This window comes from Neophocaena asiaeorientalis, unplaced genomic scaffold (assembly GCF_003031525.2).
Source record: "Neophocaena asiaeorientalis asiaeorientalis breed wild unplaced genomic scaffold, Neophocaena_asiaeorientalis_V1.1 scaffold143, whole genome shotgun sequence".
NCBI classification, from domain to species: domain Eukaryota; kingdom Metazoa; phylum Chordata; class Mammalia; order Artiodactyla; family Phocoenidae; genus Neophocaena; species Neophocaena asiaeorientalis.
In genome coordinates, this window is record NW_020175536.1 from 2,896,006 (window position 1) to 2,915,131 (window position 19,126).

At 45.9% G+C, this 19,126-nt stretch overlaps 2 protein-coding genes across 3 annotated transcripts in view; both read right to left on the reverse strand.

Annotated features, from left to right (window-relative positions):
- The window catches only part of PANX1 (pannexin 1), a 38,268-nt gene extending 30,596 nt beyond the window's left edge, over positions 1–7,672 (reverse strand). Inside the window, exon 1 of the mRNA XM_024731277.1 lies at positions 7,210–7,672. Within this exon, the coding sequence (XP_024587045.1) occupies positions 7,210–7,390 (181 nt within the window). The 5' untranslated portion in view covers positions 7,391–7,672. The remainder of the gene's footprint in view (positions 1–7,209) is intronic.
- A 6,156-nt stretch (positions 7,673–13,828) lies between these two features.
- HEPHL1 (hephaestin like 1) overlaps positions 13,829–19,126 on the reverse strand; it is a 172,614-nt gene continuing 167,316 nt past the window's right edge. For both annotated transcript variants that reach the window (XM_024731261.1, XM_024731262.1), the window contains 3 exons: positions 16,413–16,575; positions 15,877–15,948; positions 13,829–15,781 (listed from right to left, as the gene is read on the reverse strand). In XM_024731261.1, the coding sequence (XP_024587029.1) occupies positions 15,579–15,781; positions 15,877–15,948; positions 16,413–16,575 (438 nt within the window). In that variant the 3' untranslated portion in view covers positions 13,829–15,578. The remainder of the gene's footprint in view (positions 15,782–15,876; positions 15,949–16,412; positions 16,576–19,126) is intronic.

A 19,126-nucleotide genomic window follows, 5' to 3' on the forward strand; every position in this document is an offset into this window, starting at 1 on the left:
ATTTAGAAGAAGGTCAAGTCCATCAGCCCCTGGACTCTCCTCTCTCCAAGGAACACAGGGGAAGGGAAGGTGGGCAAGTCACAGTTACGGTCACCCAGACTCATCCGAGCTGAGCCTCCAGTGCCTGTCTGAATAGCCCCCGAATCTGCACGATCCCTGGAGAGAAGCGTGAGGCCTCCGTCTCAGCTTTGCTGGCTACAAATTACCTTCAGATTGTAGAAGCTTATGTCACTAGCTTGAGTCAACCAACATGTACTGAATACAAACCATGTGTCAGGGTCTTTCCATGTATTATCTTGTTTAACAGCATCATTATCTGTTTTGCAAAAGAAAACCTGATCAGAGAGCAGAGGTGAACCTTGCCAAGAAAGGGTACAGCTGAATAAGCACTTCTCTCTCTGAAAAGTCACCTTTCCACACTGCAGTGACCGTGCTTTTTGAAAACTTTGAGAACCCACATTTGATCATCAAATGTGGATCAGATGTTAATATTAAAAAAAGATTTTGTAAAGACATCTTTATATTTCCCAAAAAATAGTATTTGCTAGTTTTGCTATTTAATTAAATTTAAACAGGAAACAGAGGGGTCAGAAGGGAAACAACTTATTTTTTTAACCTTTTAGCTTAAAAAAAAAAAAAGAAAGATAAAAAGAGACTGTGGAAGGGTGGAGGAGGGAGGGAAATATTTTATAAGCTAATGATAACCAGCTGAGACCTGACTGTCTCTAGGATCAAACACTCCAGGCCAAAAGGCAATGGTAATTAGCCTGGAGGCAATGAGCAGCCTCTAGAAACTGCCAAGTGTCAGACAAAGAGCCCAGAACTATGTTTTGTGAAATCCCGGTGTTTTGTGAAATTCCCTGCATACTGGGAACTGCAGGCTGAAACAGTGAGATGCCATTTCTTTCTTTCTTTTTTTATGTGTAGTTTTAAAATTTTTTTTGAATTTTTCTTTTTAATCAAAGTCACGGTGAGGTACCAGATGCCATTTCCATCACGAGAATGGCTGAAAACTCTGAAAATATTAGGTAGCAGTAAAGAAGTGAGGAAAGGGCTGCTCCCTACATGCTGACAGGAGTGTAAACCGTGTTCTGAAGGGCAACAGGAAGTGCCTTTTGAACGTGAAACGTGCACACCTCGTGTGCTTCTAACTGCAAACGCCACTCTCCAGTTTGACGCCAGAGAATGGTTCTCAAAGGGGGATCCGGAAACTGAGACTCTTCCAGGAGGTTCACGATGTGAACCCTCTTTTCACAATCTTATTAAGTTGTTATCTGCCTTCTCACTCTCATCCTCTTGTGAGTATGTACAGTAGGGTTTCCAGAGGCTACTGACATGGGATATCGCTGCACAATGAATGAGAAGCCAATAGGAGCAGGCAGTGGTCTTCTACTGAGCCAGGCATTAAGGAGACTTGCAAAATCGGAAAACAATGCCACTCTTCTTTGATTTTGTAATTAGATTTATATAATTTGTTGAAATACTGAGATCTTTATAGCTTAGAGGTTTATGTTCAGGAATGTTCCTCACAATGCTATTTATATTAGCAAAAAACTCTGTAAACGGGTTCAGTTTCAATACACCTATTCAACATTTAATTTGGTAGCCAACAAAAAGCAAGTTTATAAGATTTAAGAACGAGGCAAAATGACCCGAAATGGAGTTTGGTTTTTAAAAAGTAGAATACAAGTTGTCAGCTCTGTATACATAATAAAGTCCGGGGGAAAACACACATTTAATAAAGTCTGGGGGAAAACACACATGCTAACACATATATATGGAATTTAAGAAAAAAAAATGTCATGAAGAACCTAGGGGTAAGACAGGAATAGACACAGACCAGACAGAGAGAATGGACTTGAGGATATGGGGAGGGGGAAGGGTAAGCTGTGACAAAGTGAGAGAGTGGCATGGACATATATACACTACCAAACGTAAAATAGATAGCTAGTGGGAAGCAGCCACTAGCTGCTACATTTCCCATATTTTCTACAGTCAGCCATATCTTTTTAATCAGACAAATATACACATACACAAATGGCTTTTGAGAAAAAGGAGTGCAAGCTTTAGAGAGGTTGAATAAATAAATGAGAAGAATCTCCCTTTGCTGCCATACACCTTGCACCCCACACAGAGGCAGGCTCACCTCGGTGCCTTCCCTGGAAACCAGTGGCCCCAGTTGCCCTCGGTAACCCCAAAGCACGCAGCTGTATCCAACTCACTCAGCCAGGGTATGGTGCTCCCAAACTGCCTCCCCTCCCCCACTCTGGACTAAACTCACTGCCTCAGTTAGGGGTTTGAGAAGAAAGCAACGTGCAGAGGAAGGGTGGGTGTTTGCGTGGCTTTGAAAAGGATGTTCCTACTCCAAACCCAGAATCTGCAAAGATTTCAAGACATATGTTTTCAGTTAGTGATAAGGGTGGGAGTTTCATCTATTTGGAAGTAATAGGGTTTTTCCCACAACTTCATTTTCTTTTCTTTTTTTCTGTGGGGTGGGGGGAAGAGAAAGGGATTAGTAAATAATTAAAAATAGATCTTCTAATTCACTGGGTCTTTCAAAGTCAGGCAACAGTGTACACTGAAACAGAACAAATGCTAAACAGGTAAATTCTAGTATATTTTTAAAATCAATCTCACCGTTACTAAATGTTTGCTTATTATCTGTCAGTTCACATTCTACGCTCTGTTACTGTTATTCTAGTCAGCTCCAATGACATTATACAGAGTTTTCAAATATTTTTGATGGTACTTTTTTTAACACGAACTCTTTCAAGATATATAAAATCCCATCTTATAGACGACAGAACAACTAACACTCAGGATCCCAAAATCCTACTGCTATCCTTGATGATTCCATTCATTTACACACTCTATTGAATGCCTACTATGTATCAAGTTTTGTGGTGGAAGCTATGAACAGAGCAGTCAACCCAACAGAGGATAGATGGTCCCCATGCCTGATGAACTTACAGGCCAGTGGCGAGACAGTATTCAACAAATAATTATGCAAATAATTACCTAACTGCAACTTGTGATAAGTGCTTGGAAGGAAATGTAGTGTGCTACAAGGACACATCAAAAAGTCCACGGCAAGTTGCAATCTTACCCCTGAAAGAGGCTATTTCTTTCTTAAAACCAGGAGCACATCAAAATCCCTCTTCCACTCATCTGACAGCATCACATTCAGAGGCAGCTGGAGGTGGAGGGTATACAAAGCAGCATTTTCTTCTCCTTACTTGAAATAAGAATTCAGGAATGCAAAACTATCCTGGAAAATGACTTCATCCTTCTGGAAACCGATACTAGTCTCTTCTCCTTTCCTTTCAATGCTGGGAGGAGGGGAGTAGTTACAAAGATTTATGTACCAACAAGCCTGATGTGTAATGGTGGAAAATTCGGAAGAACCTAAATGTACATCACGAGGGGAGTGCCTGGTTGAACTATGATGGGAACATTCCACGCTATGGAAGATCTGCCTGCCTGTCTATTAAAAAAACAGTGAGGTGGGCTTCCCTGGTGGCGCAGTGGTTGAGAGTCCGCCTGCCGATGCAGGGGACACGGGTTCGTGCCCCGGTCTGGGAGGATCCCACATGCCGCGGAGCGGCTGGGTCCGTGAGCCATGGCCGCTGAGCCTGCGCGTCCGGAGCCTGTGCTCCGTAACGGGAGAGGCCACAGCAGTGAGAGGCCCGCGTACCGCAAAAAAAACAACAACAAAAAAAGTGAGGTGACACCTCTGTACTGACACAGAAGGCTTTCCACACCTTTCCACAGAGTACGCTTTCCATACTAAGCAGGACAATGCAAACCACTATGATATGACTCAGTTTGGTTAAAAAAAAATGTGTATACGTTATATTAATGCAGAGAAAGGGGATTTTACATCTGTCCAAAGTGTCCACGGTGTTCACCTCTAACACATAGTGAAGGAGATTTATGAATCCTTTACCATGAGAAGGTATTTAGGTACTATCTGTACAATAAAGTACCAAAAAAAAATTAACAAAGAAAAACATGTATGTATCAGTAGCCTCTCTGGATAGCAGGCATCTTTCTGGAAAGGGACCAGGAGGCTCCCTTGGTGCTTTGCCTTTAAACGTGAGCTGAGGATGTGCTGTTTTGGGACCTTTGCCCTGAGACCCTAAGTATTAGCCCATTCTTATAGATACCCCTGAAAAGAAGAATCAGCTTTGCCACCTGGAAGGGCAGCCTGAACACATTTCCAAAGATGTGCCTACAGCAGCCACGACAGAGCAGATGACTTAAGCCACCTCAGTTGGAGGAAACAAGAGGGGAACTGGGAACTAACAGCATTGGAAGCAGCTGCAGCTCTCTCTGTCCCCTGGCTCACTGGGGCTGGCCCAGCGCCTGCCCTGTAATGACAGCAGCAGGGCACAGCTAACCCTAAAGGACCAAGTCCCTCTGTCCAGAACTATAGCTACCTGCTGGGAGGGCAGCAGGGAGAGAAGGCTCCCTGGGCGGACCAGACACCCTTCCCCAGGGGTCCAGTGGCTGCCCCTGCTGCTCATCTGGTCCAGCCACCCTGGCACCAGGCATGAAGCATCCTGGTGGGAGATAGGAGCTCTGCTCTCCCAGCGCCTCCTAAGACACCAGGCTAAGGCACCAGAGAGTCAAAGCAGTCCCTGAGGGAGGACATCTCGGTCCCAGGTCCTGAGTAGCCCTAAGCCAAGGGTACTGCTGACCCATCAAAAGACCCCAATAATAAGAATCCCATTCAGAGTCTGGTCTGTTGAAAAGTAGCATGCTTAGGGAATTAGTTTCTTCAACAATTTAGATAAATACTCCTATAATTTCAGAGTCTGAAGGCCATGTAGCCTAATTATGCTTGTATTCTACACAGAGTTGTCACTCAGCTATTTCCTAAACTAACACACTAACTCTCTCTCGATATAGATACAGATATAGATATACCTCCAGGTGAAAGGGGCTGCACCTCTAGAGGCATCTGGGGACAGGTGTGGTAGAAATGAAGGTCCTTCTGTGGCACAGAACTCTGACCTCCTGCACCTACCATATGGCGACATTCATGTGTTCTATGGAGCCACATGGAATGACACTCATCCACCTTCCACTGAGCCTTTCAACATTTCAAACACAGATTCTTCCTTGCCATAAAAATACTGCAAAAGGAAATTACTGCAAAAGGAAATTTGAGGTATTTGCAATACAACCTATGCTTATAAGTCAAGTGGGGCAACTGAACGGGGTTCATCATGAACGGTAACCAGTCCTCCCTCCTGGCATCAGATGGCACCCTCCTCCAGGGTCCATGTCTCCCTGACTCCTGGGTCCTCAGTGCCCAGCACTGGGTCCAGCCCACAGCTGGTACTCAAGAAACATTTGCTGAAGGGAAAGATTATCTCCAGGACCCATGCTACTTGGTGGTTTTCCTTCCAACCGGAAGCCTCAACTCCCAGCCATCTGGAAGGCGGAGGGAAAGCCTTGACTATATCTATGCCTGCCCAATGACAAGGAAAACTGAAGACTACCTTCCAAAATGAATTTGGTGGCTTCCTGCCAAGTTGAACAACTTAGTGGTGTGGATCACAAAATCAAGCTCACTGTAACCTTTTTCTAACCAACTCTTCCCTCAACTTCACCATTTCCATCAATATCATTCTCCAATCACCCAGGCCTGCAGCCTTTCTGATACCTCTGATCAGTCTCGGCCCTTTGTGGCCGATGAAAAGCTAGGGGCCCAAGAGTGGATTATTACTCCTTGATCTTGGAAATTTCCCATCCTTTCCCTTCTAGTCTTGGCACCCACCCTCGCACAAGACCTCAACTGATGCCTCACCTTTATGGCATCCTCCCTAGCTCCAACTCCCCTCTTTCACAGACCCTACATGTACCCTCGGATTATTACTTATTAAGGGCTGTTTTCAACCAGTCCAGCCTCTGCTCAAATAATAACTTTGTAATTTTTATTTATTTATTTTGCGGTACGCGGGCCTCTCACTGTTGTGGCCTCTCCCTGCTGCGGAGCACAGGCTCCGGACACGCAGGCCCAGCGGCCATGGCTCACAGGCCCAGCCTCTCCGCAGCATGTGGGATCTTCCCGGACCGGGGCACGAACCCGTGTCCCCTGCATCGGCAGGCGGACTCTCAACCACTGCGCCACCAGGGAAGCCCAACTTTGCACTTTTTAAACCATCAAGTCTGTACTCCTCTGTTCTCACTAACCCAGGCCCATATTCACTCTTATATTCCAGGAACCCTGACTAATCCTCCTGCCTCAGTTAGGACACTCCTCGCTGTTTCTCTCCTTCCAGGAACATGTACCATTCTCTGACATCCCAAACTCTTGGCAAAGGTCTCACCTCTGCTTATCCAAATCCCACCCACGGGCAGGGGCTCAGGGCCAGCCCAATCCTTCACATAAGCTTTCCCCATTGTCCAGCGCCACCGGCCTCCTTCCCCACAGAGCTGTGTCTAGCCTCATACACGGCCTTCCTCTTGACTCATAAACACTCTCTCCGGCGCTCAAAGTCAGAAGAGATGATGAGGAAGACCAGCTGCTTATTAGCCACGTGATCCTGACCAAACCAGACTCTCAGAATCTCACAGAACTGTTATTAGGATAAAGGAGAATTTACAAGAAGGGGACTCGTTCATCTCACATTCAAAATAAGGCCGTCCAGGTAGAGGATTTGGGTATCCCTTCTAATACTGGCCAAGAGCAGTTATTTCGCATCACTCACAACCCTGCAGAGCTAAAGTCTCAGTACACATCAACTAAATGTAAGATAAGGGAGAAAGCACTTTTCATGGGCTACTTTTCTTCACGTCCTCCGTTTGGCCACTCGGGAGCTTCTCTGATACAAATTTTGGGTGACCGCAGAAATGTGTGGGAGGGGAAAGAGAGTCAAATCTGGTGACAATGGCGTTGTTCAAGAGTGGGACTTGAACACTAAGTCAGAGCCGGGATCAGTGGGCAGCAGGGAACAGAAATGGGTAGCAGGGATGCGAGAAGGGTCCACAGCGCGGGGGGCGGGGGGCCGGGGAAGGGAGCACGCGAACAAAGAATGCTTCGGCCCATCAGCTCGGGCTACCTTCCTTCCCAACGTTCACGCCCATGACAACGGCGGGCACCGCCAGGGACGCGCGGTAAAATCACTTCTCGCCAGAGACCCGGTCACCTCTGATAACGCCGGCCCAGCCCGCCCCGGTGCCGCTGTCCCCGGGCCTTACCAATCGAGATTTCCTGTGCGAAGGCCAGCGAGATGAGCAGCAGCGGCAACCCCACGGCGATGCACGTGACCATCTTGTCCACGGCCAGCTCCAGCCGCAGCCCCTTGAACTTGGGCTCCGAGGGCTCCTTCAGCAAAAAGTCTGAGAAGACGTACTCGGTAGCCAGGTGAGCAATGGCCATGGCTGCGGCGCACGGGGCTGGGCCAGGAAGGCTCGCAAGGGCAGGCCCGGGTACCGCCGGCGTCAGAAGGGCGGTGCGGTGCCTTCACCCGGTTACTGACTGGGCCCGCGGCTTTCGCTTTCCCTTTGCCGGCTCCCCGTTTGCTTCCACATCCCACTGGTCTTTGTGTCTCGAAGCGCCGCAGCTGTCTTCTCTGGGGGCCTGGCCTGGCGGGTCCCGGGATTGCTTCGGGCGCACGGGATCGCGCCTGCTCCTCCGCCGCGGGCCTGGGGCAGAGCCGCACCCGCAGGTCCCCGGGATGCGCGCGCCCGAGGGCGCGAGACTCAACCGCGGAACAAAGCGCTAGCCTCGCCGCGGCTCTGCCGCTGCGCCCTGGCGACTTGGAGTTTCCGGAAGCTGAGGTGACGCGGGGCGAGTGGGCGCGGCAGCATCCCGCGACTCTGGGATCCACCCCCAGCAAAGGGAGCTTCCCGGCGAGCGGTACCTCGTCAAATCCTCGCGCCTCTCCCAACCTCATTCTCTCCACTTCCTGGCACCCGGGATTTTTGAAATCATTTCTGAAAGCGACTTGTTACCCAGTGGACAGGATGGCCCCCTTTTACGCCTCACCCCCAACATTTCTACGTGGCGGAATCAGGTTAAAAGCAGGTGCAAACGCTTCAAAGAGCAACGGGGCCCTAAAGGGCTATCGAGCGCGTTAGACCAAGCCGGTGCGGAAGAGGGAACGCTGGACTCTTCCAGAAGCACTGCGGGACAGGGAGGCGCGGGGTCAGTGGTGGTGAGCCCTGCGTCTGACTAGGTCTCAGGTGTCTGTGCTTAGCCTCCTGCTTTCCCCGTGGGAGCCTCGGTCTGGGAGCCAGCAGTGGGTGTCTGCGGGAAGCGGGTGCTGGGGGAGAGCTACTTCTGAACCACTTTCAGGTAGCGGATGCTGGGAAATAGTCAAGAGACGCTCTAATCAGCAACATTTGAGCGCTCCCTGGGGCTGGGCTGCCTTTTCTGCTCTTTGTACGTGGGCAGGTCCATGCACGCAAGCCTCTTCTTTGTGCCCTCAACTGCCATATGTACATCTCCACCCTGCCCTGCCCTCTGAGCCCTCATCCAATGGCCTGCGCCACTCTCCACTTAGATGACTCACAAGACCAGGACCACACAATGGCCAGGACCGCAATCCTTATGCTCGTTTCAACCTGAACTCCAGTCTTCCCCATCTTGCTCAGTTCACCACCATCCACCGGGATGCCCAAAGCAGAAACCTGGAGTGCCCTGTGTAACATTGCAGTCTCTCCCCAGGTGCCATAACCAATTTCCAAATCCTGCGGCGTCTCTCTCCTAAATGTAGAAAATCTCATAGTTTTTCTCCACCTGCACTGCCAACGCTCCTTGCCGCCATCCTCTCTCCTAACCGCATACAGGTTATGTACCCTGCAGGTCCGCAAGCCATTCTCCTCCATGGCTGCCAGAGGGAGCTTTTAAAAGCTCCCGTCTGATCCTTTCACTCCCCTACTTAAAGTGTACATTGTTTTTAGGATAAAATCCAAATTTCTTACCATGGCCACTGCCTGCCTTATCAACTTCACTACTTTCCAGTCAGTTCTTCAAGTTAGCCAACCCCATGCCTCCTCCAGACCTTCCCCTGCCCAAAACGCTTCCACGGGAGCCTCTTTGCCTGGCCAACTCAGATTCACCCTCCTGATCCCTACTGGATGTCACTTCCCAGGAGAATCTTCTCTGATAATGCTAAACTACATTAGGTCCCTTTGTTAAATATTCTTGTAATACTTGCTGCGGGCCTTGGGAAAGTTACTTGCCCTTCCTGTACCTCAGTTTTTTCATCTGTAAAGTGTTTATACTGCTTAGGATCGAGATAAAGATCAAAAGAGTTAATATAGGGCTTCCCTGGTGGCACAGTGGTTGGGCGTCCCCCTGCCGATGTAGGGGACAGGGGTTCGTGCCCCGGTCCGGGAAGATCCCACATGCCGCGGAGCGGCTGGGCCCGTGAGCCATGGCCGCTGAGCCTGCGCGTCCGGAGCCTGTGCTCTGCAACGGGAGAGGCCACAATAGTGAGAGGCCCGCGTACCGAAAAAAAAAAAAAAAGAGTTAGTATATGTAAAGCGCCTAGGACATTGCCCGGCAATTGATGAGTGCTATGTAAATGTTATCCATTACTGTTGCCCTCTATTTTTCCTTCTTAATGAAAATCACAAGTATAATTCAACAAATATGTGTTTGTCCATTTATTTAACGTTTGTCTCCCCCTTTATATGGTAAGCTTCATGAGGGCAGGTCCACACCTGTGGATACCAACCACTCTCATCTCCAGCACTTAGCATAAATGCCTGACACATAGTAGGTATTTTAATAAAGGTTTATTAAATGAAGGAAGATGAAAATCTTTCACTTTGAAAATTGTTTAAAAACGGGTGGCCCAACTTACATTCATTTTGCCATACATTCAAGGCATGTTTTAGAGGGTAGTGATGGGCCAGGTGTGGGCTCGATGGATGGGGAAGGAAAGATGAAGTGACGCATTCCATTTCCTTAAAGATCTCATGGCTTAGTAAGAGAAATAAGGTATGTGCACAATTAACTATGATACAGGTTAGAAAGTGTAAGTAATATTGAGAAATGTGGGGTAAGCCAAGGGGTGTGCATAAAATGATGGGGCCTGGTGGGATGCGTCCGTTTGTGGCAGGCAGAGCTGGCACAGGAACTTTCTAGGAAGGAGTGAAAGCATGGATGCCTTGCCCCTTCTCTCGTCAGAATCTACGTATCCAACAGGCTCCCGTGTCCCTTCTTCCGGATGCCTTCCAGGATCCCCCAGTTGTGATGAATCATTCTCTCCCTTATCCCTTTCTTCTATTCTAGCATTTAGCTCATTTTGCCTTGCGTGATGGTTGATTGCATGTCTGCTTTCTCATTAGGTATCACTTCCTCTGAGGATCTGGATGGAATCCCAACAGTTTTGTCAGTTACCCTCAGCCCTGGCAGAGTTTTTCAAATTTAGCAGGAAGTCAATCCACCTGTGTTGAATTTACAATGGAGGCAAGAAAGAGAACTTTCTTGAGAAATGGAGGGTATGCCAAGGGGTGTGCATAAAATGATGGGGCCTGGTGGGATGCGTCCATTTGTGGCAGGCAGAGCTGGCACAGGAACTTTCTAGGAGGGAGTGAAAGTGGGAAATGGGAAGTGGAGACCTTTCCATTAGGAAATGGGAAGTGGAGACCTCTATAGGGAAGAGGAAGGTGAGGGAGACAAAAGTGAAGGGGTTGGGGCCAGAGAAGTTAGTCTGGAATTTTTTTTTTTTTTTCAGTAGGCATTAGAGAGGTTTGGACGGGAGTAATATACAGAGAGCTGCGCTTTAGAAAGATGTCTTCCAGCCACATGTAGAGTGGATTGAAATGCAGAGTGGAGGTGGAGAGGCAAGGTAAGAGGCTGCTGAGATTTTGCACATGAGAAGTAATCAGAGCCCAAACTGGCCCCTTGTCTTTGAGAACAGACATGAATGGCGCAGGAAAGAGTGGTGGTACACCCCCAGCCTCCTGTCCGCATGCTGTGGGGCTCAGCACCTCTCCCACCCGGTGCCCCAGATGGCATCATCAGGGCACTGGCTGGGCAGGGGCTGACCATGACCCTAGTGGAGCCCCTGGCCAGAAAGGCCTGGAGCCGCCCCTCTCCCCTACATCAGGTGCTCAGCTGAGAGAAGAAGATTTAATTTTTCTGGTTGATTTTGTCTTGGGCCTGGGATGCTGGCCTGTGAAGGGCCTGGGGGGTGGCAGGACAACTCAGGAGGGAGCTGGGGGGGTGGTGGTGGTGAGATAGCCCTGGGACCTGGGACCCTTTGCTGCAGTGCTGCAAAGCTGGCAGGTGGACGCACCTCTCCTCAAGCTAGAAAATACAAAGAAACTCTATGGGACTAAAAATAACTGTGTGCGTGCACAGTTGAGGCAAATTCTGGACCAAAAGCTACAAAAGACAAAAACAAAAACAACTCAGCTGCCACTTCTGAAGAGCAGGGAGCAAAAACAGGGTGTTGGGAGCAAAAGCAGGGTACTGCGCGTGCCTCCTGCACACAGCACCACCTAAGCCGTGGGCAAGACACCCAAGCCACCCCTCTGGCCTGACCCCTGGACACACCCCTACCCTCACCCCATATAAGAGCAAGCAAGCAAGGGAACCTGTGGTTTGCTCTCACTTCCCCCTGCTACAGCAGGGGCCGCAATAATGCCTTCCTGAATTTCTTGTCTGGCCTCTAGTCAATTTCTATTGCTTGGGGAAGGCCAAGAACCCTGGTCGGTATCAGTGGAATAACCAGGTCTCCTCCAGGCCAACCCCATCCCTCGCCCCCAGGGCCCGGGCCGGCGCTGGGCGGGGCTCTCCCCATTACCTCAGCCACAGCGACAACGTGACCGGATTAACAAGGTAGCACCGAGCATATCAATAAAGATTATTCTGATTAAAAAAAAAAAGTGGTGGTTAAAGGAGCCATTTTTCCTACTGCAAAAATCAGATCAAATAATCCAATGTGTGCCAAGTTTCTGTGGCAGGAAATGAGAAAGTAAGGGCCTGGGTTCAACTCCTGGACTGGCTACTTACTTGCTATGTGACCAAGGGTATATCACTGAGAATCTCTAAGTCTCAATGTCCTCATTTGCCAAATAAGGGTAAGACCGCCTACCTCATTGGGTTGTTCTAAGGATTACATGTGATCATATATGTACCAGTGCCTGCCACATCATTGCAGATTTTTTTTTAACTTCTTTATTGGAGTATAATTGCTTTACATCGTTGTGTTAGTTTCTGCTGTATAACAAAGTGAATCAGCTATACATATACATATATCCCCATATCCCCTCCCTCTTGCATCTCCCTCCCACCCTCCCTATCCCACCCCTCTAGGTGGTCACAGAGCACCGAGCTGATCTCCCTGTGCCATGCGGCTGCTTCCCACTAGCTATATATTTTACGTTTGGTAGTGTATATATGTCCAGCTTTTAGAGCAGCATTCCTCCATCTCCAAAGCTAGCAGCACAGCATCTTACTTCAGTTGTCACACAGCCTCCTTCTGTAGTCAAATCTCCCTCTGTCTCTATCTTATAAGAACATTTGTGATTACATTTCAGGCCAATCTAGGTAATCCAGTATAAACTTCCCATCTCAAGATTTTTAACTTAATCATAGCTACAAAGTCTTTTTGCTATATAAGATAACATTCACAGGTTCAGGGACATGGAATCTATGGAGATATTATTCAGCACACCCCAGAGGGCAAAAGGGAGAAAAGGGCCCAGTTCAAGCCCTGGGTCATGCTAACATTTAAGTCAGAGGGAGAAGAAGGACCTAGCAAGAGACTGAGAGGGAATAGCCCCTGAGGAAGAAGCAAGGCTGGCAGGTCATGTTGTAGAGCCAAGGAACTAGAGGGGATCTAAAAGCAAGGAGCTGCCAATGGTTACTGAGACGTCAAGTAAAATAAAGATGGGGAAGAAGCCACAGGAAACGGAATCATTTCCATTACGATTATTATGGTTCTTATGGTTTTGATAACAGCAGATTGGGATGCAAAGTCGGGGTGGGGCAGGGCCCTCTGGATGGGAAGCCATTGGAATGGGTGGAGGGATGCATAGGGTGAGGTGATATAGACAATGTGTGGGCAGTACTTTCAGTTCTGCTATCAAGGGCCCAGAGAAACTGGGTTGGAGGAGGTTATGGAGTTAAAGGCAATGGCTCTTTGTTTGTTTTCTATTTTTAATGAAGGGTCTCTTTTTTTTTTTTTTTTTTTTTTTTTTTGTGGTACGCGGGCCTCTCACTGCTGTGGCCTCTCCCGTTGCGGAGCACAGGCTCCGGACGCGCAGGCTCAGCGGCCATGGCTCAGCGGCCATGGCTCATGGGCCCAGCCGCTCCGCGGCATGTGGGATCTTCCCGGACCGGGGCACGAACCGGCGTCCCCTGCATCGACAGGCGGACTCTCAACCACTGCGCCACCAGGGAAGCCCTGAAGGGTCTCTTTGATGACTTCATGCAGGAGGGAAAACTGATAAGTGGGGGAATGAAGTTCTTGGGAAAGTAAGAAGGGATGAGGTCCAGAGTTAAGGGAGAGATTGGCCCTGCTAGGAGCAGGGACACTTCTTCTGTTGTAACAGGAGGAAAAGATGTGTATAAATGTGGTTGATTAGAATGAAGAAATGTGGTACATTTGAGGAAACAATGTTTGGGGAGAGTGTGTTATCTGTAGAGATATATTGTTACTTTGTTTCATTTCTTCTAACAGTATAACTAGGATAGTTGCTAAATACCTAAAAGATAATTCTCCTTTAACTAAACACCTGCTCCAGGTAAAATAAATTACCTATCACTGTACCTGGGGTAGGGGGGTGGGAAAAAAACATGCAAATAGCCATCTTTATGATATGTGAAACTTTATTAAAAAGAGAAACGGTATAATCAAACTACTTTGTGATTTCATTTTCATTAAAAAAATAACCTAAGAGAAAAGGAAAAAACTTATAACTAAATAATTTGTTGTCTAGGTGAGTTATAAGTCTGTCATTTATCATGATTATTATTATGAAATTATACAGCCTATACATGTCTGAAAACTGTAGAGCACGTACTACAAAATCTCATTATCAGTGGTTAGCAGGCTGGAATTCAAAATCCTTGGGTACCATGTTTGATATGACATTCAAGCAGATTATAAACAGGACTATTGGCATTCGCATCCTGTTTTATGTAAGACTATAGCCTCTATCAGAATACCCGTTTCCCCTCACCAAGATGAAGATGAGAAGGTATGAAAAGTCCCTCCACCAGAGTATTTTTGAGGCCCTACTTGTTCACCTGAACAGCCAAACGATCCACTGTTAAGGCAGATGTACTAGTATCACTCATCTGGCAGCAGCGTGGGCTAAAGGCAATTTCTCAGTCTAGTAATAAATGTTGCTTTTATCAATCTTACACCTAAAGCTTAGGCATGCATATAGAGAGTATGGATTGCCTCGTAATGGGTTGAGTTTAGTTGTTCAATATTTTATTTTGTATTTGAGACTTGAAAACTGTAATACATATCTCAGAGCTGACTTGTTGGTTTGAAAAATTGCCACCAGGACAATTTTGCCTTTTCTTTTCTCTCCTCTTCCCATCAGAGGCTATGTTTTTAAGAGGCATGGACTCGATGATTTTGTGAGATCCCTTCTCCTCCCAGCCAGTCAGCTGCATCGACTAATTCTTCCTGGTGTTTTTTTTACATGATGAGACTGTCTTTATTCCATGAAAGATGGAGACTGGGAAAGATCCTCCTAACTGAATGAAAAATCAGACTCAAGATTCAAGGTCAGACTTGCCTCCTGCAAAGTCCTCCCTCCCCTAAGAAGCTCCCACTAAATTCTCCGGGAGTGTCTTGACTCACAGTGGGAGAACTAGCCTGCTATTTCAGATCCCAGACCTCCACATTCTGAAATACAAATACGAATTCTCCAGCTGATTTTTGAAAATACAAGCATTGCCACAGAAACATCTTGTAAAAATGTGTAACATGAAGTGAGTCATAAACATTTAAGTATCTCTACAGGTTTGCATAAAAATGGCAGAATTTTAAAAAATGCATATAACTCTGCCTTTTGTAGCAAACAGTGCACAAGCTATTGATATGAAAGAGGAAAAGGCCAGGGGAGCTGGCTGAAGCCTCCAAAAATTTCACTTGGTCAAATTCTATCAGCAGATACTGATTTAGACATTTTCATGAACTCCTCAGAAAGTTATTTTTCCTGGAACCACTAAGGGAAGCATGTTACATAACAACGTTGAAAAATCAGTGCCATTCAAGTTAGATGTCTGACGCAGTGTAACTCTTTCCCGAAATCGTCCATCTAGAGAATTTGACGGTTTGTTAAGGAAGCACTATCTAATCTAAGAATTGTGAAAGGAAGAAAACAAAGATATCTTTCAGAGGGTCTTCCCACTTCAGCGAATTCCTTCAGAGAACAGACTGGGTCAGTTTTCTCAGTCATGCCCACTCTTCCTTTTCTCTGTTTTATCCTGAGGATTATTCACAGCCCCTTTAAAATAAATAAATAAAAGCAAATTGCTTTGAATGTGTTCCAGAGGGTCAGAGCCTGATCCAGGAACAGTGTCAGTCAGACTTCCTTGGTGAACGAGACGTGGTCCGTTTTCCCTACTGAGGAAGACGAGCAGGTCACAGAGCATCCGTGGGGAGCGCACAGGACTGGACTTCCTGATATGCCACCCGCTTCCTTGCAGAGCACAGTGTGAGGGAGAGAATCACCGTGACAACCAGAAGAAGGAGTCCGATGATGAAAAGGATCACCAAGGCTGCTTTGGCTCCTCTGGGACCCAGATTCTTGCCGAAGAAGTAGAGCTGCTCCTTGCCAGGTTCTTCTGTGCAAAAGAAAAGTAAGGTGTCAGGCCTCTGCCTTTCCCTGGGGAGTGAATACTGACCATTCACGTGCAGGATTGGGGGAGGGTATCAATACCATTAGAGGGCGCTGTGGCCGGGTGGGATGCTCCTCTAGAAGGAGGCTTGGTGGAGGAAGGAATCCTGTTGTCTGGACAAAGAAGACAGTTTGATGGTTTACAAACAATAGGAGTAGATTCTTTTCATGACCTGAGTTGTTTCAGGAGTTATGTCATTTCACCAACAAAGACTTTATCCCACCAGTATCTGTAAGTCTTTGTTGGATACTCACTGTGCTACTTCATGCCAGTACACATGCTGTTCATACCCCATCCACACTGCAAGCTTCTGCTCACCTGTTAAGATTCATCTATGGAACCTTGGCTCATGTGTCCAAACTGTTAATCATTGCCTCCTGCTGCTGTCACTGAACCCTGCACTCTGCACTCTGTCTTGGCATATGTCATATTCTATTATGGTTAAATGTCTGTCTCTCTTACTTGACTCTGAGCTCCTTGGGGAGCTCATGCCTCCTATGTTCTCATGCCTCCTATTTTCAGGGTCTGCAGGAAGCCTGGTGCTATCTAAGTCAGCATCACCGACAGATAACAGTACCGATGTTTCGAAGGACTGTGTAGGTTGTCTCCATGCCAGCATGGATGTGGTCAGATACATGACAATGTAATAACCATGTCCCTGGGTGATCCACAAACAGTTCAATGGTTTGGAATGTCCCGGGAAAGAGGTCATATACATCTTCTCGGTAAGATTTATCTATCTGTGGAAAGAAGGGAATAAGAAGGGAATAATAAGGATAAGAGCAGAAAGCAATAAAATCAAGAATAGGAACATAATAAAGATAAATCAAAGAAACCAAAAGCTGGTCCTTTGAACAGATCGATAAAATTGTTAAACCCTGTGGAAGCCTGCTGGTGATGGCCCCCAAGGATCCCTGCCTCCTGAAACTCATAACCTTTGTAGTCACCTCCTACATTGTCTGAGGGTTGGTCCTTGAAAGCAATAGCATATGGCAGAAGTCATGGCATTCTACTTCCAAGAGTCTTAGACCCTCTCACTCTCTCCCCTTGGATCATTCACTCTGGGGAAAGCCAGCTCCCGTGTCATACCCACATGGTGAGGAACTGAAGCCTCTGGTCAATAGTCCTATGAGTGAGCTTGGAAGTGGATCATCCAGTCTCAGTCAAACCTGATGACTGTAGTTCCAGCTGACATCTTGACTGTAGCCTGATGAGAGGTGCTGATTCAGAACCAACTAACTAAACTATTTCCAGCCTAACCCAGAGAAATTGTGAGATAATAAGAGTGTGTTGTTTTAGGCCACTATGTTTTGGGGTGATGTGTTACGCAGCAATAGATAACTAATACAAACCTCTAGACAAACTGACCAAGAAAAAATTTAAAAAACACAAATTACAAATATCAGAGATGAAAGAGGAGATATCACTAAGACTTTATAGACATTAAAAAGGATAATAAAGGAATGTTATGAACAACTGTTTTGTCCATGAATTCTACAACTTAGATGGTATGGACAAGTTGCTTAAGATGAAAACTACCAAAGTTTACTCAAGAAGAAATAGATGACCTGAATAGATGATCTATTCAGGTTAGATCTATTCAGGTTATCTGTTAAAGAAACTGAAATTGTATTAAGAACTTCCAACAGATTAAACTCCAGGTCCAGATTGCTTCATTGGCAAATTCTACCAAACATTTAGAGAAAAAAATAATACCATTTCTAAACAAACTCTTCCAGAAAACAGAAGAGGACAGAACACTCCCAACTCGTTTTATGAGGCCAGCATTAGCCCAATTCTAAAACCAGACATATAATTTACAAGAGAAGAAAGCCATAACCGATATTCTTTATGAACATATATGCAAAAATCCCTAACAAAACACTAGCAAATTAAATCCAGCAATATATAAAAAGGATAGTGCATCATGACAAAGTAAGGTTTAGCAGGGAATGAAAAGCTGGTTCAACATTTGAAAATCAGTCAATGTAATTCACCAATAGACTAAAGAAAATAAAATATGATCATCGCAATAGATGCAGAAAAAATAGGATTAAAACCCTCAGCAAACCGAGAATAGAAGGAAACTTCTTCAACCTGGTAATGGGGTCTACAAAAACCTACAGCTCACTTTATATTCAATGGTGAGTGACTGAATGCTTTCCCCCTAAGATTAAGAATAAGGCAGGGATCTCTACTTTTGCCACTAATATTCAACATTTTACTGGAGATCCTGGCTAGTGCAATAACACCAAAAAGGAGTGGGGGTGGGGTGCATACAGATTGAAAATAAAGAAATAAAACCATCTCTATTCACAGACAACATGATTTGCCATGTAGGAACCCCCGCCCCCCCAAAAATAACCATCTACAAAAAGAAAATCTACAAAAGCTACTAGAATTTGTCAGCAAAGTTGCAGGATACAAGGTCAATTATACAAAAATCAGTTGTATTTCTATATACTGGCATGACAATTAGAAATTGAAATAAAAAGGATACCATTTACACTATCACCAAAACCCATGATATTGGTAATAATCTAACAAAATATATGCAAGATCTGTGTGATGACAACTACAAAACGTTGATGAAAAAAATCAAAGAAGTTCTAAACAAATAGAGAGATATGCCATGTTTGTGGACTGAAAGTCTCAATATTGTTAAGATATCAATTCTCCCCAAATCAGTGTACCGATTCAATGCAATCTCAATCAAAATCCCAGCACAATTTTAAAAGCTGATTCTAAAATTTATATGGCAAAGATCTAGAACAGCCCAAACAATCACCATCCGATTTCAAGACTTTTTATTACACTAAAGCAATCAAGACAGTGTGGCATTTAAGAAAGGACAGGCATATAAATCAATGTAATAGAACAGAGAGCCCAGAAATAACCCACATGTATATGATCAATATGATTTTGACACAGAGGGAGAAAGGATAGTCTTTTTGCTGAAAGGTGATGGAAGAATTGGACGTCTAGGGACTTCCCTGGTGGTCCAGTGGTTAAGACTCCATGCTTCCAATGCAGGGGGCATGGGTTTGATCCCTGCTTGGGGAACTAAGATCCCACATGCCGTGGTGCAGCCAAAAAAAAAAAAAAAAAAGAAATAAAGAAAGAAAAAAAAGAAAACTTGGATGTCTCTATGCAAAAAATAAACCTTGAACCACATAAAAAATTAATAAGATGGACCAGAAACCTAAATATAAAACCTAAAACCATAAAACTTCTAGAAGAAAATCTTTGTGACCTTGAGTTAAACAAAGATTTCTTAGACATGACACCAAA